This window comes from Ammospiza nelsoni, chromosome 1 (genome assembly GCF_027579445.1).
Source record: "Ammospiza nelsoni isolate bAmmNel1 chromosome 1, bAmmNel1.pri, whole genome shotgun sequence".
NCBI lineage: Eukaryota > Metazoa > Chordata > Aves > Passeriformes > Passerellidae > Ammospiza > Ammospiza nelsoni.
In genome coordinates, this window is record NC_080633.1 from 106,615,501 (window position 1) to 106,636,995 (window position 21,495).

At 46.9% G+C, this 21,495-nt stretch overlaps 1 protein-coding gene across 1 annotated transcript; it reads left to right on the top strand.

The window, feature by feature from the left end:
* Window positions 1-223: 223 nt before the first annotated feature.
* GATA6 (GATA binding protein 6) lies at window positions 224-21,254 on the top strand. The gene is made up of 7 exons (XM_059485496.1): window positions 224-300; window positions 1,599-2,515; window positions 5,966-6,132; window positions 9,453-9,578; window positions 10,898-10,985; window positions 11,144-11,250; window positions 19,628-21,254. Exons 2-7 carry the CDS (start codon window positions 1,618-1,620, stop codon window positions 19,793-19,795), a joined length of 1,554 nt encoding a protein of 517 aa, XP_059341479.1. The 5' UTR covers window positions 224-300; window positions 1,599-1,617; the 3' UTR covers window positions 19,796-21,254.
* The last annotated feature ends 241 nt before the right edge of the window (window positions 21,255-21,495 follow it).

Here is a 21,495-nt window from a genome sequence, read left to right on the forward strand (position 1 = left end):
CCTTGGCTGTGGGCGCCCCGAGGTGCCCCCCGCCCCCGCCCCGGGGCTGCGGCGGCCCGGCCGGCCCCGGGACTGGCACCCCTGAGGAGCCCCGTGTTTGTTTAGGGCTGGCCGAGCCCAATCAGGGCCGGCTGCCTGCAGTTTTCCGGCAGGGCAGCGAGAGGCGCCTCCTCTCTCCTTTTTATACATGAGCCGCCGGCCGCCGCCGCCGGAGTCGCCGCCGCCGCTCGCCCCCGCCGCACTGGATTTACCGCCCGACGCGGCCCCGCGCCCCGGCCCCATGCGGGACACCGGCACCAGGTTTGGCCCCTCTCTTTCCTCGCCTCGCCGCGGTTTCCCTCGTTCTTTCTGGGTCTTGTGCCGCTGCCTCTCTGCCCTAGGGGAGCGCGGCGCGGCTGCGGCTGCCCCGGGCTGGGGGAGCCCGAGGGAGAGAGACTGTGTGGGCAGACATCCGATGCCGCTGCCTGGAGCGCTTATCTGCCGCAGCCTTATCTTCCAGTTATCTCGCAGGAGGCAGAGACGTATTTGGTGCCTATCTGCGAGGGGGCTCTGTGTGTGTCCTGTGTTCTTGTGCCTGTGGTTATCTGGAGTGCCCCGAGGGGGGCTGAGAGCGGAGAGCCTCTCCTGCTCTCGCTGTCACTTCTCTGTGTCCCTTTTCGCTTTCTCCCCCTTCTCCTAAGGGCCGGGCAGCGGGCTCTCTGTGTCTGTCTGTCGGGCCTTCCTCATGCCGGCAGCTCCGAACTGGCCCCGCTCGGCTCGGCACGGGTGTCCCGGCTGCAAGGTGTGCAGGGCTCGGGGCAGGCCCCCAGCCCGGGCTGTCCGCTGGATCCGGCCCCTGCGGGAGGCGCATCCCGCCCGGCTCGCTCCGATCCCGCCGCCGCCGCGCACACTTCGGGCCCGGCCCGTGCGCATCTCCCGTCCCTCAGGGGCCTTTCCCTCCTCCTCCTCCTCCTCCTTTCCGTGACCTTGGGCTGGAAATAGGCAAACAAGCGAGGAAGAGCTAACATCGCTCTCCGGCGAAGTAACCTTAAAGGGATCGCCTTACTAATTGTTTTCTCGGTGGAACCGAGTCAAATGACTCATTCATTGAAATAATCATAACAACGACAGCAGCCAAGAAAGGGCGGCAGAGACAGGGAAAAATGCCCCCTCGCCCCCCTCTGTCCCCACGCCCTTACGCCCACCTTTGCCCCGGCGTGCTTCACGTTCAAATCCGCAGCCCGGGATGCGAAGGGAGAGGGGAGCAGCCCTCCCGCCGTGCGGAGAGCGGGGCCGGAGCCGCAGCCCTGGCCCCGCGGGACTGGCGTCTCCCGGCTCGTCTTGACCTGGGCCGCCTGATCCCATCCCGTCGGGGCGAGGGACAGCACAGCGCCGAGGCGACATGACTGATTGAGCGCTCAGAGGGGCCAGATAAGCCCTGATGAATCTCATTACGGGAGGGAGACGGGCTGTCCTGTTTGCAAACTTTGTTATTATTATTTCTCTCTCCCCCACTTCCCTGCTCTTTTGTGTCCTCCCTCCCCGCCCTGCCCTGCGGATCCCCCCCTCCACTCCTCCTCCTCCTCCTCCCCTCCTCGCCCTTCCCCATCCACACCCAGCGGCTAGAAGGGGACCTGGATGGCCGTGGCTGAAGGCGGCTGGTGCGCGGTGAAGCGGTGCGCTGCTGCGGACGCCGGCGGTTCCTCCTGTCCCTTCGCGACCAGGGAGCCGCGCCCGTCTCCTCCTTCGCCTTCCTCCTCCTGCGGCTCCCAGGGTGAACGCGGATCCTGCAGCACTCCTCGGCCGGAGACCGACGGCAGCCACCGGCCGCCCCCCGCCGCCGCCGCCGAGGGCAGGTCGCTGCTCGCCCCCTACGTGCACTTCGGGACCCCGCACCCCTCCGGCCGTGCCGGCTGGGAGGACATCCTGCTCTTCGCGGACTTAGACCAAACCAGCAAGCTGATCTGGTCCAGCCGCGGCCCCAAGCTGAGCGCCCTCGGCGCCGAGCAGCCCGAGGAGATGTACCAGACCCTCGCCATCTCGGCCGCCCAGGGCCCCACGCCGTACGACGGATCTCCGGGCGGCTTCATGCACTCCACGCCCAACTCGCCCGTCTACGTGCCCACCACCCGCGTGGGCTCCATGCTGCCCACGCTGCCCTACCTGCAGGGCAGCGGGGCGGCCCAGCCCAGCCACCCGGGCGGCGGCCACGCCGTCTGGTCCCAGCCGGCCGCGGAGAGCCCCTCGTACAGCAGCGGCGGCGGCTCCCACCCCTCGGGCCGCTTCCCCTACTCGCCGAGCCCGCCGGTGGCCAACGGGGCCTCCCGGGAGCCCGGCGCCTACAGCAACAGCCTGGGCGCCAGGGACCAGTACAGCCCGCTGGCCCGGCCGCTCAATGGCTCCTACCCGGGCCCCTACACGTCCTACGTGGGGCCGCAGCTCGCCCCTGCCTGGCCCACGGCGCCCTTCGAGAACTCCATGCTGCACTGCCTCCAGGGCCGGGCCGCCCCCATCCCCGTGCGGGCACCCAGCGCAGGTAGGAGCCGCGGGCAGGGCAGGGAGGGCAGGGCCGGGCCGGGAGGGTCCCCGCACGCCGGGGCTGCCCCGGAAGGGCGGCGGGGATGCCGGGGGCGTGGGGAGCGGCGGCGGGGCTGCTCGGAGGGGGTCGCTGGCGAGGGGCGGCCCCGCTGTCCGTGTCCGTGTTAGCACGGCGGTCCCGAGACCGGGGCTGTTCTGGAGCGGAGGTAACTCCCGTCGTTTGTGCTGAGTTAGGGGAAAAATGCTCCTCCAAAAATGCTCCTCTAAAAATGCACCTCCAAAAATGCTCCTCCAAAAATACACCTCCAAAAATACCCCTCCGGCGTTGTTTGGAGTATGGCAATCGGGGTTACCAACCCTAATATCCCAAAACGGATTGCCCGGTGTAAACTTGATTTTAAAATTTTTCCAAATCAGTACATTCCTGCTTTCCTTAAGTGCGGTCATCTGGACAAGGAACGGTGACAAATTCACTGCAAATTAATCGTTCTTTGTATCATAGAGGAAAATTGCAGGGGGTCACTTAACCCATTTTGGATTATTTCAGCTATAAAACACTTCGTTGCTTCATTAAAAAAGAAAAGCAGCGAAGCAAAATCTCGTATATGAATGAGGAAACGTGATTTATAAACTGCTGCTAAAATACAACACCTCCTGAGGGTTTTTGATTTCATTTCCGAGATGCCCCATCCTTATTTTTTGTTTTAGTTAAGGAGATTCTCGGTGTCATTAAATCAATTGTAGAAGTGGAGTTTGAGCTGCGATGATTTAGTCAGAGGTAGAAAGATTAACGATTATTGCAATCTCTTCAGCTTTAGAATAAATCTATGTATATATAAATAGAGGTTTATAGAGAGGTGTGTGTGGCTATGTATATGTATTTATATATACATGCTCTGCATATATTTATAATGTATATATACATATTTATGTAAATATGTGTATGCACACAGATTTGATCATCATTCACTTTAAGCATAAACTACCCACCAGGTGCATATATTTTATAGACACCGTGATTTTCTCTTTCAGTGCAGTGTTGCAGAAAATTACCCAGTGGATTTTTGTCTTTCTGTAGGGCTGTACACACAATGCTCCTCCCGTCTGTCGATGACACCCTGTAGATTTAATTATTTTAATCCTCCCACTTGGTGTTTAGTACTCTGACAGAGGGAAGAAAATCAGTTGCAGCAGTGATAGGAGAAGCCACATCTCAGGGTAACAAGAAAGATGAGTTTCAAACTCAACTTTAAAAAGTTATAGTGTGAAACTAGGTGATGGAGAGCAAAAAAAAATCAATCGTGTTTTCAAATTTTTTTAATTATTATTTTTTAAATTTTATCGGGAGAGACGTGGGGTTGGAAAATCTCACGGCAGGGAGAGGAGAGGGGTGAGTGAGAAGGAGCAGAGAGGCGCAGGAGCCGGGCGCTGCTGGGGGAGGCTGGGGCAGGAGTGTCAGGGCAGCCGAGGAGCGCGGCAGCTTCCCCGGATCCTGCGGGTCTCTGCCGCCCCGTGCCTCCCTCCCACGGTGCTGAGGGCCGGAGGGGTCGGGATTCACCTTTTCCTGAGGGAAAGGACGGGTGCCAGCGCAGCCGAAACGCGGTGTAACGCGGGCGAAGCAGCCCGGAGCTCCAGGGCCAGGCGAATATTCTGCTCCTGTGAGGCAAAACGCGGCTGCAAAGCCGAAGGCACGCCTTGTCCCGTGTCAAAATTCTGGGAAAATTGTAGCCGAAATGTATTTTTTTACGGCTAAATATTAGACAGTTTGATAAAGCTTTCTTAGCGGTACTCGTAGAGATGCTAAAACAGTATCTAAAATTAAAACTTTATTTTGTTTTCTTTGGAAATAAGTGTAGTACTTACTCTCTAAGGGGAAAAATATTTGAAAATGCCCGAGAAATATTGTCAAGGCAGAATTTATTTCTGTAAGCCCGAAGGCAGTGCTATAAAATAAATAGCCGAGACAAAATACTGTTTAAGTTCCAGAGTCCTTGACGTCCTAAACATTTTTCTGGTTACAGTCTTCAATGGCGCTTTTAGTGCAAAGATTAATAAATCTTAGCGATGTGCTAAGAGCTAGGAGCTGACACCGTAAGTTGAACTGTGCTCTCTGGGCTGTGCCGTGTGCCCGTTCCTCTTTAGCGCCTAATAATTCGCAAACGAAGGGAGGAGAGAAGCGTGTTTGGGTGGGTGCGGGCCAAAAGGCCGAGTCTTTCTCAGCTCAGTGCCCGCCGTGGCACCGCAGCCCACTCTCCAAAGCTGCTCGACCTTTACGTGCTCGCTTTCGCTGTGCATTGAAACCTTAGGGAATAACCCAATGAGGGGTTTAGGCAGGTAGCAGAGGGAGGAAATAAAAAATCAGTGACGAAGCTCTGAGTCTGAAACGTACGTTCCCAGACTCGACTCGAAAGCTGCTGTAAAAATCCAAACATCTCCTTTTATTATTTCTGAACAACGTGGCACAGTCTATGTAAAACAAGTATTTATTCCCTCCTCCCCCGAAATATGGAAATATGGAGAGGTGAATCAGAACAGGGATTCGTATGGGTGAAAGTATTAGCTTTTATAGGTGGGTTTTCTCTCTCTTTTTTTTTCCTTTTTCTTTTTCTTCCCCCCCCCCCCGTGCTTTTATACCTTTTTTCCCCTTTCAGTAACTATGAAAGGAGGAGGCACAATATCGCTTATTTTTCCATTTCCTCTATTTCCTACAAACCAGCTCTAATCTGACCAAATAGCCGAGGCGAAGCAGCCACTGCCCCTCGCTGCCTTGGCACACCAGGGCCCCAAACGCTGCCTCCAAACTAGAGGCTTTACCAGTTGCGAGGCATTTAAAGGCATTTTGAGAGGCATTTTGAGAGGCATTTAAAATAAGAAGTAAGGTAGAAAAGTTCTTGCCCAGCTTCGACCCTGGGGAATATTGGGCAAAACGACATATCCAGCTCCCGGGGTGGCTCTGGAAGTGGCTATTCTGACAGCCACCTCACTCTGCTCCCCTCTGAAGGCAAGCGCACCTCCCTTTCCGCCTTGTGGGCACCACGGAGGGGGTTTCGCCCCTCGAGCGGACCCCAGGTGGGCTTCCCAAGGGTCAAATCCCGCCGGGAGTGGGCGGCGGGCCGGGGCTGAGTGTGCGGGGCGCTCCGGCTCTGCTCCGGCTCGGAGGGCAAGAGCTCCGCCGGGGCCCGCAGCGGCTCCGGCACGTTTAAATAAATAGAAAAAAAACCAAAACCCAAACCCAATAAACAAACAAAGCAAAAAAAAAAAAAAAAAAAAAAAAGGAAAATAAAAACCAGGGATTTTGTAGAAAAAATCACGGCATGGCCGCCGTCGCTGCCGGGGAATTGCTTTTCCGAGGGCCGGTCTCTCTCCCGCCCGGGGCCCGGGTGTCGGCGGGGCCGCGCCGGGCTCGGCGGCCGTGCCCCACCGCCTCTCCCTGTGCTCCTGCCCGCAGAGCTGCTGGAGGACCTGTCCGAGAGCCGCGAGTGCGTCAACTGCGGCTCCATCCAGACCCCGCTGTGGAGGAGGGACGGCACCGGCAACTACCTGTGCAACGCCTGCGGGCTCTACACCAAGATGAACGGCCTCAGCCGGCCCCTCATCAAGCCCCAAAAGAGAGTGGTGAGTCGGGAGGGAGGGGAGGAGGGCGCCGAGAGGAGCTTTGCCCCAAGGAACCCCAGTCAGCTGAGGCGAGGGAGAAATTTGGGGCAAAGATGGGGGAGAGCAATCCCTGGATTAGCCTGGTGATCCTCTCGGCTGCAAAATAGTGGGGCTCCTGAGCAGGTTTGCAGGCCAAACTGGTCACTGTGAGGGGCAACAGGGCTGGCAGCCTTTTGGAACCGCTTCGGACTCACTTCCCGGCAAAATCTCTCTCTGCCCCCTTGCGAGCTGCACACCAGGCATGGGCCAGCCTGGCTTTTCAAGCTATGAGCCCCATCTGTGAGGGGGATTCAGTGGCTTGCAAGAAATTTGTGCTGCTGATGTTGGACAGAAAAAAAAGAAAATAAAAAAGAAAGAAATCAAGGTTGGAAAATGTTTGTTCAGAGGGCTAGGAATTTCTCCAGACCTGCTTTGTTTGCTGAGAGCTCGATCCTTGGGAATGTAAGCAAGTTTTGTATATAATTCAAAGAAAACCAATTGTTTAAACAATGATAATAGCCTTTGTTTTGTTTTACTCCTAAGAAATGAGCGGCAATTTTTCTAAAAATATACTCCTAAAACTAGGGGGGGAAATAAATAGTACAAACCAGAACCCCTGTTTATAACTCAGGCTGGCACTGAATAGGCAAGGAGAAAATTTAACAAGCGGGAACTGCACATTATGTTTAGCAAATCTGGGTGGAGGTCAGCAGACAGAAAGAATACGCTCCTCAGTAATGGCTGTTACCGAGCGAGCCACAATAAATCACACCACTATAATCCAAGCTGATGTTTGGACCCTTGTGTATGGAGACAGTGTATCAAACCCATCAGCCTTTCAAGCCCCTTTCAATCATGCCTGCTGCTTTGCTCCATTCCTGTTTTCCTTGGGCTGAAACACCTACTGTTCTTTATTTCACAACCATTTAAATTTATTGCTCTTAGGGGAGCGAGGGGAAACAAGACCCAAACACTCGATGGTCGGAACAGACAGTAAGCGCTTGGGAACCAACCCACCTCTGCTTAAAGACCTTTCTTTAAGCTAAAGAGTTAATTTAACTTTAGGCCAGAGGTTTACTGCTGCTAGGTGTCTGTTTTTTCTAGCTGGCTTTCAGGTAAATTTCATGACACAAGGTGTTATCTCATTAGTGGGGACAGGTGCAGCGGAGGGGCCAGATCTCCTGGTTGTCTCAAGCATCAGAGCCCAAATTGCTGTGGCACTCTGGCCCAAGGCAGATTTCTTTCAGTAGCTGACACCCTGTTCTAGCATTTCTGTGTCCTTTTTTTTTGTTTTTTCTTTTTTGTTGTTTTTTTTGAGGGAGGGGTGGGGGTGAGAAGACTAAAACAGAGTCAAACTACAGCCCGATTTCAGTCTGACACCTCAATGAAATAACTCTGAAATAGCTCTGTGTAACAATCCCTACCAAGTGCCCTGGCCATAACTATAAATCAACCATGACTCTGTGTTCGTACAGTTGGAAATATGTAGGTGAGAAGGGAAAATGTTTTGAAAACGCTAAACATGTTTAGATTGCCCCAAAGTTTCTGATAAAATTCCTGCATCAGAAAAGTCGTTTTAGCTTCAAAACATGCCAAAACTCCATGTCTGTTTAGATATGGGAATGAGCAAAAGCTATTGAAATAAAATGTATGAAGGTTCAGACCAGGCTGCATAGAATTTAACAGAGTGAAACAGCTGACAGCATTTCACTTGCAGAGAAAGAAAACGAAGCATGTGTGTTACAACCAGCTTTCTTTTACTCAATGTGATCACATAAAACGCGTATTGAGCTGAGGGCATAATTTGAGTGCTGTGTGCATACATATTTAATAACTGTGAAAAATTCTGTTTTCATGGTACTTGGATTTTTAAAATTAAAAATTGTTTTTGTGTACTTCAGCCTATATAACACTTGGCTGGGTGGTTAGTTCTTTTCCCCTGCGTAGTTAATAATGGATTACTGATTCAAGATTTCAAAATTTGTATTTAATCTGGAGCTCTTTCTGAGCTGTGGTGTAAAATGACGGCTTACTGCTAAAGACACTCAAACAGACAATATTCAAGAAACTCAGTTATCACTCTGGAATATTCTTCATTCTCAAAACATTTTTATTGATTTCCCCAGTGGCAGAAAGCCCTGTGGTATCAAAGGTGACCCAGTTACGTCTAACAACCCAGCAGTAAATGATTCAAGAGGAAGGGCATTGTACCCTTAAGTTAGTAATTTCAGTTATGGGCACTTTATGGTCAGAATAAGATTAATGCAATCCTCTGAAACTGACTTCTCCATGTAAACTTGTTCAGCTGCCAGACACAGAGCTAGGCACAGATTTTTTTTGTATTTTTTTGACAATGCAATACTTTGAAAAAGACTAGATTTACGATGTAGCTGGAATTCTTTGCTTGTGATGAACGTAAAAGAGATCAGTTGTTACAGGGACTTTTATAACCCATTCACCTTCATTTCACATGTTTATGAGGACTGCCTTCACTTATGATATACAGCCTGTAGCCATAAAGCTCTGGGTTATACGGTTATTTCTGATACAGAGTTGCTTCATCTTGGCTCCAAACTCCACGGAAGAGTGTCATAAATGGCTTGTTTGCAGTGGGAACTTTGTTGTCACCCACCAGCTTTTCTGCTGGCCGAGGGAGGCTCTGCTCTGTAAAACACGCTCCCAAGGCATGCTGTTTTTTGTACAATGATAAAATGGGCGATGATAAAAAGACCTTTTTATCAAAGTAAGGCTGTTGTGTGTGTTACCCTGGGGATGCCCAGGAAAGTTTTCCCCAGATGTGGTGCCACCAAGGGCAGGTGATTAAAGTGGCTGATTTTTCCAATGAGTCACGAGTATCAGTGGCAGGATCAGAGCTGCCTCTTCACCCACCACACAGGGGAGAGGGCACTGAACTGTCTGGGGAGGTGGCACGGGAGTGATGTGCCTTCTGTTCAGCTTGATGGAGCTGTAGTGGAGATATTTCCTAGCTGTCCTGCTGGAAAAAACCTGGTGCCTGGTGGTCTGAACAGTCTTCTGATCGCCAGCTCCCAGATGAGAATTTTGCCTCTGCTGTGACTGCCCAGGGTTAAAAGACATTCAGTACCTCTTCACAGCATCTTTCCACTCTCTGATATGAGGATAATTCCATTCTAATTCTGGGCTGTGGCTGACAGATACTATTAAAGAAAGGCTCCCACCATCCCCGCCATGTGTTAAAGGACTTTTTACGAAGCACAAAGACATAAATCACTCCCTGCTGCCCACCTGTTTATGCCGTGTTGCCTGTGCTTGCCCCCACGCAGCCTTCGTCGCGGCGGATGGGGCTGTCCTGTGCCAACTGCCACACCACCACCACCACGCTGTGGCGCAGGAACGCCGAGGGCGAGCCCGTCTGCAACGCCTGCGGCCTCTACATGAAGCTCCATGGGGTGAGTGGCTGCTCCACCAAGGCACATCCCCTGCCAGCCCTGGTGTGCTTGGGGGAAGGGGTGCTCCTCAAAATGTCACCAGCGAAATGCGTAGAGCAACAGAAAAATGCGTGACATCAGAAGATGATTGTACCACTTTAGCTTGTTATGCTTTTGAGTAGTTATGTGCTTGCCACTGTGGCTCTCTCAATAGATTCATATAAAGAAACCACCTCTGGATGAGCAGCAGTGGTGTTTTTGCCACTGGGATTTAAACCAGCTCTTTAGTAGGGAAAAAATCCCTAGACCTTTAATGAGACAGTTTTTCATGGGCAGACATAGCAATGCCAGCAAAAGGGCTATGGCTATTCAAGCCATAGCCAGAAAAACTTTAAAGGCGATTTCAGCCTTTGTTGGGCAATAATAAAGCAAAAAAATTAAAGGAAAAAAAAGCTCTGTCCTGAATGTGATAGAGCGTGTTTTGGGTGAGACCCCTGTGGATTGTGTTACTGTGAAGCATAAATGTTTGAAGAGCAAGGGCATTAGGAATGATTGAGACATGGTCTAGCCTTCAATAAAATGTAAATTATGTCACAGGTTTAAATATTATAATGATAGAGTACACATGAATTTTCTTTCCTCAAACTGGTGTTAAAATATATTTTAAGCTGGTGTCTTTGTAGTGTGATTATTATTGTAGTGAACACAAAGATGATTTTTGAGCACATTTAAATACAAATTCATCCCTATAAATATAAATTTAGATACTTTAAAGCTGTATTATGGGCAGATCTGCTTATAGGAACAAATACTAAGTCAATTCTTCTATTCTAAACCTTCCGTCCTAAGACTTTTCCTTGTGATGATCTGGTTTGCAGGGCTGGTCCACAGGATGAGGATGAATTTTTTTCTCATACACATTCTTTCTTTCCAGAATCAGGCACTGGAGATAATTCCTAACTGACTGGAATAATAAATCAACGATCAGATATACCCCATCCAATTTAATTTCTTATGGCTTACTGCCAAATGATGCTGGTTTTCCCTAATTCTGTGCTGTTTTCCTGTGGATTGATTGAGGGGTTGAAAAAACTATGAAGTTTGCATAGAGAAAAAAAGTTTGCCTACTTTCTTAATTCAGCTACGACTCCCCTTGAATCAAACTATTGTTTTGCCCAAATAAAACGCAAATATTTTTTAGAATTAGTACTGTGACACAGAGAAAATTAACTTGCTATACAGATTTTTGCAACATCACATGTTGTTTTGTAGTATATTTCGATTTTTGATTAGAGTACCTATGCAACTCTGTGATTAGTGTGGAAATTTAATTTTTTCAGGTTCCTCGGCCTCTTGCTATGAAAAAAGAAGGAATTCAGACAAGGAAGCGAAAACCTAAGAATATAAATAAATCAAAGGCATGCTCTGGTAAATATAAAATATATGAAAGTGTAGCTGCAATAGTTTGTAGTTGTCTTGGTTTTTTGTTGTTGTTGTTGTTTTTTGTTGTTGGTTTTTTTTTTTTTTTTTTTTTTCTTCTCTGTCTGGAAAATATTTATTTGTAATGCCAACTCCCAATTTTCCAGGTAACAGTACTACTGCAGTTCCCATGACTCCGACGTCCACGTCCTCTACCAACTCAGACGACTGTAGCAAAACGGCTTCTCCCGGCGCACAGCCTGCAGCCTCCGGGGTGAGTGTCTGCATCTGCAGGCAGGCTGATCACTGGGCAATGTTATCACCGCTTTTATCTTATCTAGCAGAACAATAATCTAAACAAACTTTCCAGTTTTGTTGGCTGATACCAGAACAAGATTTTCGGAGGATATTACATATAGCTGTAAACAGAGAGACAAGCTGAAGTACTTTGCAAACCTTCTTGATTAAGATCTATATAATTTTTATGATAGTTAGCGGCAGCTTAACCGCAGACATTTTGTTTTTAAATATTCAGGTTCTTTAATTTCAAAGGTTTTCTTTTGGACAGAAGACAATAAAACATGCTCAACTAATCCTTTCAAGAAACAATTATACATACATACATACATATATATATATATATATATATATATATATATATATATATATATATATATACATGCATTATCCCAATGGGTAAAATCCAGAAAAACGTTATCCTGCCGTATGAAGTAAATCATACAGACTTTTGTCTGAAACTTAAATGTGCAATTAAACCCTGATCCAAACTCAGCTGAAGCCAGGCTGGAGCACTCTGCTGACTGCAGTGCGTGGGGGTTCAGCTCTCTGCCCACAGAGGGTTTTTCAGGGGCCAGATGCTCAGCATCTGGCAGCACCAAGCTCCAGAGGAGCACCCGAGGAGTGCTGATCAACCCCTGCTTTAGCTTTGATCCTTATTTTACATCATGTACTCCAACCATCTCAAACTTCCTTTCTTCACTCAGCATGTGTGATAAATACTGCTGCTAAAGTTGTGAAGCTGAATGTAGATTAATTTCTAACTGCTTGGCTGTACCTATCTATATCCACACTCACTTCTCAGCCTTCTGCATCCCTTAATCTGCCACATAATTTCTTTGAGAAACTTTTCTAATGTGACTTTCTTTAGTTCTTTATTAATGAAAAGAAGACATTGTTTATAATAGCTATTTTTCAGTATGTCTTGGATTTTCTACATTCAAATTACTTTCAATAGTTTAATTTCTGATGTACAAATTTTCATTGTACAAGGGGAAGAAAAACTCATTTTTTAGCAAATGTGATTGTTTGCGGACTGACAGGGCCACCCATTTTCAGAGGCACTGGATTTTGGGTTTGGATCCTGTGAGACTAGGATAGCATTTAAAGGGCTTGTCTTTGACATGAGGAAACCCTGTCAATCCAGTAAAATAAACAGATCACATAAAAAAAAAGAGAAACACTAACTGAAAAGTGAACTGTTGCAGTTTCAGAATTGGGTTTCAGACTCCCCCAAAGAGCTACTATGCACTGTTTAGGCTCTCCCTTGATATTTGCAAAGGAAAAAATGTAGCCAAATTTTCCTTAAATTTTCCTTGAGTTACCTTAAGCAGTACTAGTGGTCCTGAGTGAGGTTTATGTATTGGATAGACAGGGAAGCACAATCCCAGACCAGACTGAGGCAGCACAGCCATGTGCTGCTCGGGGAAGGAGAGGACATATAGAGGAGATCTCATTTCCACTATGCTGCTGCCTCCTTGGCTGGCTAAAACATGACTTCCTTTCTGTGGTATTTCTCCCTAGAAGGGCACATCAAACACATTATTAATAATCTTTATGTTATAATTTAAGTAGTACCATTTTTAATATGGTTTTGTCAGATGGAGTTGTGCGGGTACCAGAGGAGAGGGGTGCAGGGGCATGGATTGAGGGCTAAAAGACTCCTTGGGAACTCCTTAGCAACTAGGAACAACACCCAGGAGGGACCCTGAGGCTGCTCTTACTTACATGATGGCATCCTCGGTGACAGGACTTCAGTTCTTCCTGATTTTTCTACAGTAGATCAGACTGGGAGAGGACACCTGTACAACAGCTGGGAAAATCTGTCCCCTTATATCCAGCAGGCAGCATGGTAACATCTGCACAGCCTTTTCCCCACCATGATTTGATCAGATGTGCCTTGCATATGCAAAGCACTTGCAGATACCCCCTCATGAAAGATTTCAGTGAACGGAAGTGATGGAGAGGGGCTGTGCCATGCGCTGAAGAGAGGAAGTTGCAGTGGCAACCAGACATAGGGGCATCCTCTGACTCCATCCCAAATTATGTGAAGGGCTACTGATCTCCCACCCCTGTGCCCCAGTCCCAGATGTGTGTGAATAAAAACGGGATTTCCCAGGGAGCAGCTGTCAGGATATGTCACGGGCATGGTCATGTCCTTCACTCAGGCTTCTGGCTTTGCCCAAGCAAGCATCTGTAATTCAAAGGGATGAGGACTCAGGAGGCTGGAAGTTTAAAGTAGAAAGTGGTGGCTGTTAAGATGGGTTCTCGTTGTCCCAGACATCATTTGGGAACATGATCACTAACTGCAAAGAATGCAAAATAATTTTTAAAGGGTCTAAATCCTATGGAAGGGACTGAGCACTCATAAAGCTCATTTAAGCTGTTGTGAGTGAAGAGACATTAGTATTTAAGAGCAAGGCAGCCTGATCACATGCTGAAGCAAAGATGCTCTGCTAGACTTCTGTTTTCTTGGTTATTTTTTCTTTTTCCTTTTATGTTGATCTGTTGATAGATCAAAGGTTTGTAATTATTTCTAGAATAGGCAATGGCTTTGCAAAGGAGAATAAACTTCTTCAGCTCATGTCAGGAGGGAAAAAACTAAACCCTCAGATGGATGAATCCAGGCTCTGTAGTCTTTGGTGACTTTCAAAAGACCAATGTTGATTCCTGACAGTGGTGTTGGTGATGTTGCTGAAAAACAGGCACCTGCCTGAACAGAGAACATGGCTCGTTCCGGGCCTTACACAACAGGCATGGCAACTTGTTTTTGTTTTGCTCTGTTTTTGCTTCTCTAGCCTTTATTCTGTGAAGAGGGGGAAAATGCCAAATTGACATTAGGCAGAGAAATCTGATGACATTTTAGAAACTGTTGTGTGAAATTCACAGCAATGTTGTTGCTAAATGAAACAGAGAAGACAAATTCTTCTATTGGTACAAAAGCAATTTATTATGCCTTTTGTGGGAGGCTGCCAAAAAAGTTTCCAGTTATGTAGAAATCTAATGGAAATGAAATTCAGCAGAATTAATTTGTGTCAGTAACGTTCACTTTTTGCCCTACCTTTCTTTATCTCTTTTAAAGTAAAATAAAGAAGGGAGGGCAGAAAAAGAGGAGGGCAGCAATTACTCTTGGCAGTGTCTTTGAGACTATCCATTTCATGAAGGGAATCTTATATGATGCCAATTCTGAGACAAATTAGCAAGAACCTTAAATGTTGATTTTACGTTCTAGCTGAAGTTTAAACATTTAAGTGATACGATTAATGAATTGCTGTGGGGGCAAAGTTGATTTCAAACATCCCAAAATGTAGAAGTGTTTGGATCGGAGATATTTTGTTGTCCCATTGTAAAGGGGCTATTTGCCAAATTCACATCTGGATCTAGGATCTAGGCCTATTTCTGTTTTCCTAAGCACTATAAGTACTGGGTGTCCTGTGTTACTAATACAGAAAGGGTCCAGCTGCATGATATATGAAATTGCCTTACGTCCCCATAAAAAGAAGATTTGAAGATTTCAGACAGCCTGCATCTGCATCTATACCTGATCTCCCTTTGATGCTGCTGAAACTGTACAGGGAAAAGTTCCACCAAATAAATTGCTAAACGAAGGGCATGGTCTGTAGTGCAAACCCATCCATTTCCATGCAGGGGCTCCAACAAGTGTGATAACCAGAAGGACTTTATTCCCTTATTAGGATAAAGGCAGTATGAAACCTGCTGTAAAATCTGCTTTTTATGGCAGGACACAGAAGCTCCTTGAGCCACAACTGATGTCAGAAAAAGTCAGCAGCACCAGGGGAACTCTTGTTTCAGAAGGCTCTCCTGTGTCCTTTGCATCCAGTTTGGAGTTTTCTCAAAAGGACCATAATCTCACACCACAGAAAAACTCAGGCGGAAAAACTAGTGCTTACTTCCCATGGTGGTTTAGCTTGAGAAGTGGTTCAGGACTGGCTCTTCAGTTTTGTAGGGTGGGAAATGAGAGAGCTGACTGAGATGGCCTCAGCATGTGGTGAGCTAGCAGGAAAAATGCAGTTTTAACTGTCTCCAAAATGCTGGACAAGTGGGGCTGGATTGGATTAATGCCTTCTCCTGCATTTGCCTTCTCTTTTTTCCTGTCAGAAGAAGAAGAGTGAGCTGGTTAGAGGTGGTGTTTAGGCAGCAAATTGATAGGACATTCATGCTGGCTACAGGGAAATCAGCCTCCAGAGAGTACGTCCTGTGTCTGCATGAACCAGAGATTCAACCTCTTAAAACAATGTGCTAACCACCTGGATATAGGGGAGCTGAATGTCCAGGGGTCCTTCAGATTATCTGATAATAATATTCCAGTTGTATGGAATAATTTTGTAGGTGTTGGGACAGAGTTTCCATGAGAAAGTCTCACCAGCATGGTTGGTAGGACTTTCACCTGGAAAATGGGAACACAGTGCCTCAGTCCTGGTATGAGTAAATATTTATCTAAACCAGGTGGAATAAGATCAACAGGAGGCATGAGGAACGTGGCAACCTAAAATACCAAAGAGCATGGCAGACAGGGCAGTATGCTGGGAGATATGATACTCTAGACTCTAGTTGAAATTTTTCTTGGTCTCCTACCTCTTCTGCATCAGTGCTCAGTCCTGGACAAAATGGGAAGCTACTTTCTTCTCCCCACTCAGTTTCATACACTGAGTCTTTTGCTTTTACATTGAGTAATTTTCTTTGCTCTGTGTATATGTATCCAAAAAAAAGGCATTTCATTTTTATATCAAACAGAAGGAAGCAATCCAACTTTTTTGTTTCAGTGGGGAAAAGCAAGGAAAAAGTATTTTTGCTTCTACCCCAAAATTCTACATGCACATGGACGCATACCTTTTGCTTGGTTTTGTTTTATTGCCAAAGCAATAAAGCCAGTTACTCATACAGCCCTTGACAGCAGTGGGTCATCAGTTTTCCAAGCCATGCTGGAAGTTGCCTCCCTTAGGAAATTAATGAAGTATTAACCACAGATTTATGTTGCTATAATACAAAGGAGAGATTAGAAGATATGTAAACTTACACATCTGCAGTATAAACAAAAGGATCAATTGGACTAGCAAGAAATGACAGCTTTGTGTACTAAGAGGGTCGTTACATCAGTAAAAAAAGCTGTCATTTTGCAGTGCCAAGACTTGCTCTTTGGATTCCAGGGAGTGACAGTGTTGGGAAAACGTGCTCTTTGTGGGGATGGGAGTTATTGCAGGGAGGCTGAGGCTGGGAAATTAGGGACTCCACCAGCTTGCCACAACACTTCATGTGTGAAAGAATTCTTTGCAAATGTATTTTAACTGACCGTATATATCATTTACGCGTTGCGAAAGTAAACTAGGCTGAGGAGGAAGAGAGTCTCAGCTGAGGCTCAGCTTATTGCTGACTTAATGTAATGTCCAAAATTCATGGAGCATTTTGAATGTGTTAAGTGGATGGAGCAAAGGTCTATCTGATAGACCAAAGGTCTGGATCAAGGCCCTTTGCCCCCCTCCAGCTGACCTTGCCCAGTGCTTTTCCCTCTTGGCTGCGGAGGTGTGGGGGAAGGCCAGAGGGGAAAGTGTCCATCCCCTCTCCCTGCTCTCTGTGGTGGGCAGATGGTGCAGGAAGGAGTGGGTGGAAAAAGCAGGAGTCTTTCAGCCGGAGCTGCTGCTGCTGTTCCCCGAGTGCTGGCAAGTGCAGCCTGAGCAGCCTGATTTTGATGTGGAGCAGCTTTAGTGGGGGTTAATCTGCCTCTAAGGTCATGATGTCACGTTTGGGTGCAATCTAGTTTTCTTTGTGGATCTGGCAGGGGTCTTCCTCTGTATGGGATGGGCAGGTCCTCTACAGAAAGGCCACCTCAGATACAGACCACCTGCCTGGGGGCTGACCCATGACCAGATCCTCCTGGTTTGGGTAAAAAGAAGAATGTTTGCAGATACAAACACAACTTCCCTGTTTGTTTGAGAGGCAGGCTCTTCCCAGTGGACTTCATTAATTTTTTCCTCTGGAAGCTGACCTTCAGTTGATTTTCTGTTATCTATTATCTATTATCAGATTTCACCAATAAAAATAAAGTCATTACTTTTTTATAGATAGAGCCAGTAGCTGTGAATTAGACCCCATTGACTTAATCAGCATTGTTTAGCTTATTTATTTCAGCTGAAAAAAGTCCTCTAATAACTAAGTGCAACTTCTGTTGTCTTTCATCCCTTAAAGCTGGAAAAGGAAGAGCAAAGGTAGGGAGGCTCAGGAACAGACTTGTGATTCTGTCACGTCCTTTTCATGAGCCAAGGTTTGTTTTCCATGTCTCACTTTGGGAGCTGCCCAAGCTGCCTGGATTTGTCATGACTTTACTGGGGTGGGGTTTCCAGGGCTGGCAGTCCTGCCCGGGTCCTGCCCGTCCTGGCTCAACAGAGCCAGAATCCGGCCTTGGACAGGCAGGGATGGGCAGTCCTCAAACAGGACGTGCCTCCACGTCCTCCCTTCTGGGGTGCCCGAGGGAGGGGTACCTCATAACCCCATATGGAAACTGTGGGTCCCTGCACCCCACCTTCGTAGGGCTGAATCAGGAAAAGGTGAATTACACTTTCCAAGCCCGGAAAAAACAGGTACTGATAAGATATTTGCCTACCAGAACAGCAGTGGTAAGTATGGGCAAATGGGAATGTTTCAGAGCAGCTCCTTTAGTATTTTTAGCTCAGGTTTAGCAAACACTGCTCGACTAATTTAAACCCTTCTTCCACTATGGGGAGACTGAAGCTGTTAAAAATTATGTCTATTGTGCTAACAGAAATGTTTGAGGCATTAGAAATAAAAGGAAGGCTTTGAAAAGCTGGGCTGATGCAAGACCAGGGCTGTACACAAAGGTTAGCATGGAACCTGCGTCCCTGAATTCTCCATGCACAGTCACAGGGAAAGAGGATACAGAGATTCATTGTCAGTGATTGGCAACTGTCTGTTCAAGGGAGGGATAAAACTTATCTCTTAGGATTAGAGCTGTTTCAGCTGGTTTTGGGGGACAGCTTTTTTTCCTTCCTTCTCTGCATTTCTGGGTAGTGACTAATGAAGTGGGATCAGGGTTGATGACTGGGTGGAACAATACTGACGGTCAATCATTTTAATAAAAGGTTAAGAAAATACTGGAGCCCAGGTTATTTCAGACAAAAATGAGTGCTAGCAGTGAGTATCTTATCTCTTTCAGAAGGTGAGGTTTTCCTTGGGTTAAGCACGGCAACAAGAGCCCTGCTCCACACCATTTGGAAATTACCTTTGAATTAATGAAGTCTTGCTTTTCCTATGTCAGGACTGCTCACTTGGCACAGCTCCAGGAGAGCCAAGAGCTCTACTCGTGTAAAATGATTAAATATGTATACTTCGTACTTAAACAGCAGGCAGGAAGCTTCTGCAGTCACAGTTTAGGATAGTTTTGTTTTTTTTTAAGGAATTTCATCCAAAGACTATCCATTAACAAGTAAATTAAGGCTTTAAAGTTGACATATCCAAGAGTTAATTTTGCATGAAGTCACCTCTTAAACATTTCCTTTATCAGGTGAAAATGTTGCCCCTTCTCTGTCTGGCACTGCAAACTTTTCCTCTTTAGCAGATCTGCTCAGCCTCATGGAAAAAATGATTGTTCCTTTGTCTTTTTAACTCTCCATTTCTCTGTTAAAATAAATGGACTAATTCCAGTGTGGTTCAGAGGTTCATCTCCGTGCCTACCAGGGCTTCCCTGCATGTTGTCTTGTGCAGTCAGCAGAACAAAAATATTCTTGCTTCAAAGGCATAGTGTTTCTCTGCTGAAGATTAAAAGAGCATCTCCTTTAGTGGCCAGTCCTACAGGGATGAAGTGGTTTTGGCTGGTGTTTTGAAGGGTCAGGAATGATTTTAAGCATTTCAAGGGCTGAAGAGCCCAAAGAAAGCTGCTTTCCAGAAGGTGCTCCGTATCTGCTCCTGGAGAATTAGGATGTATTGGACTTCTCCCATGGGGACGAAAAACTAGAGCTGCCACCTCTCACAGATCACATTTTTGGTGCTGGCAGCTGTGTCTTTTCAGTAGGGGGCAGTGGGACACATGCACATTTCCTTCTTCATCATGAGCTGATTTCCAACTTTTTTGCACATCACGTGGTTTTGTTTCTACCTCTCCAAACACAGACATCACTGCCATCAGCAGGGCTGGGCTCATGCTGAGACATTTATGTTTCAGGATTTCAAGGCACAGGGGCAAGCAGAGGGCAAAGCCTGTTTTTGCACAGAAATCCTGTCGTGATGGCTGTGCTTCAGGCCCGCTGTACTCTCACTCATGCCCCAGTGTATGCCAAGCTCACCTGCTCAATGAATCTCTGTGTGCTCTCCCCTCCCTGCAGGCGAGCTCGTCCGTGATGTCTGGCCCCGGAGAGAGCACCAGCCCCGAGAGCAGCAACCTCAAGTATTCAGGTCAAGATGGGCTGTACACAGGAGTCAGCCTGAGCTCCACGGCCGAGGTGACAGCATCTGTGAGGCAGGATCCCTGGTGTGCCCTGGCTCTGGCGTGACCTGGTGCGAGGGAAGCTGGATCCTGGCAGCCCCCAGACATCTGCGCGCAGTTTCCTCTGTGGAGCGAGCGGTCGCAGCGGCAGTGAGAGTGCAGGCAAAGACCATTCCTCTGAAACGGTTTTTGAGCCTTGGTGGCAGAGGTGGTTTTCTACTTCTGAAAGAGGCTTTGCCAAAGCATCCAGTTCCTCAACTATGCAAGAAAAACGTAGGGAAAGCAAATGACCACCGGGGATAGCTAATGCAGCCTTACACTCTTAAAAAGCTCTTCAAAGCCCCCCTCAAAAAAACTTAAAAAAAAAAAAAAAGGAAAAGAAAACAACAAAAAAGAAGAAATAAACCCACATCTATTGTTAGATTCCAGAAATACATCCTCAACTTACCCTGCAGCGCTGCCTTTCTGATTATGTAGTTGTTTTCACTCTCTCATTGCCTTTTCCCCTAAGAATTTGGTGGAAGTTGTCAATGTCAAGGAGGGAGTAGCAAAGACTTTATTTACCAGAGATAGTGAGATACTTTTTAATGAGTGTCAGAAGCGCTTACAGCTTGAGTTGACACAGACTTCTCGCACCGAAGATTTGGTGTCTTCGCCCTGTCAGACCTCTCCTTCCATGCTCTTCATCTTCAGCGTGCCTTGCTCTGCTCTTCAGAGCCCAGCTATGTCCCTGGAAGGAATCACAACATTTGGTACAAGTCCCACAAGGTCCAGCTGGTTAAGGAGATTTTGGGATTGGTGTTTTTTGGTTTAAAATATTTACTCACTTTTCAAGACTGCGATATAACTTTTAAAGTACACTGTGACTGAGATTTATGAAAGTCCATATTTCCTGGCTGAACTGTGTGTAGAGTCAGTCAAAATTTGTAAACAGGGTAGCAATCAGATATTTTTCTTCCATATATACAATAATTTTTTTAAAGAAGTGCAATTTGCGTTGCAGCAATCAGTGTTAAATCATTTGCATAAGATTTAACAACGGTTTTTATACGAATGAATGAATGTAAACATTTTAACTTAATGGTACGTAAATAATTTAAGAGAAAAACTTAACTAGGCATCCTTAGGCTTTTTAGCGCAACAAAAATGCATCCAGCTCCTGTATTTCCAGTTGTTAAAGCAAGAGTTTCAAAGAACAAGCCTTCTCTCAGGAAAATTGCCCTAGCCGTTTGCTCCAAAGTGTTGTACAAAAATGCAAATGCATCCCCAAGGGGTTTTTTTGCCATTGAGTAAGTGTGTGGTGGAAAGAACCAAATTGCAATGAAACTTTACTACCTAACTGATACATGTGTAAATATTACAGAAGATATCTAGGCATCTCAAGAATGTAGGATGCAATCTGTATAGTGTGACTGAGGCATAGTTAGGTTGGTTTTCATTGGTTTAAAAGTGGGACATCATTTGGAAAGTTGTTTCATCAGAGCTTTACAAATAAAAGGGTATCATTTTAGATTTTTCTTTCTGTACAGTGTGCCTTTTCCTTTGTCTCCAACACAATTGTTAAGCTGCATTAAAAGCTATGGAAATGTACCTGGTACAGGTGGCATGTCTGATGGTTGCAAGGAAGGTCTCCAGCTGAGGTGCCTGCTCTGCACTGTGGGCTTTTCCTGCAATCCCCTTCACTACACCTTCTGATGATCTGTAAAACTAGGGCTTCCACCTACCAACACAGGCTCCTCATGGGCACACGTGAGGTTTTTGTGATGA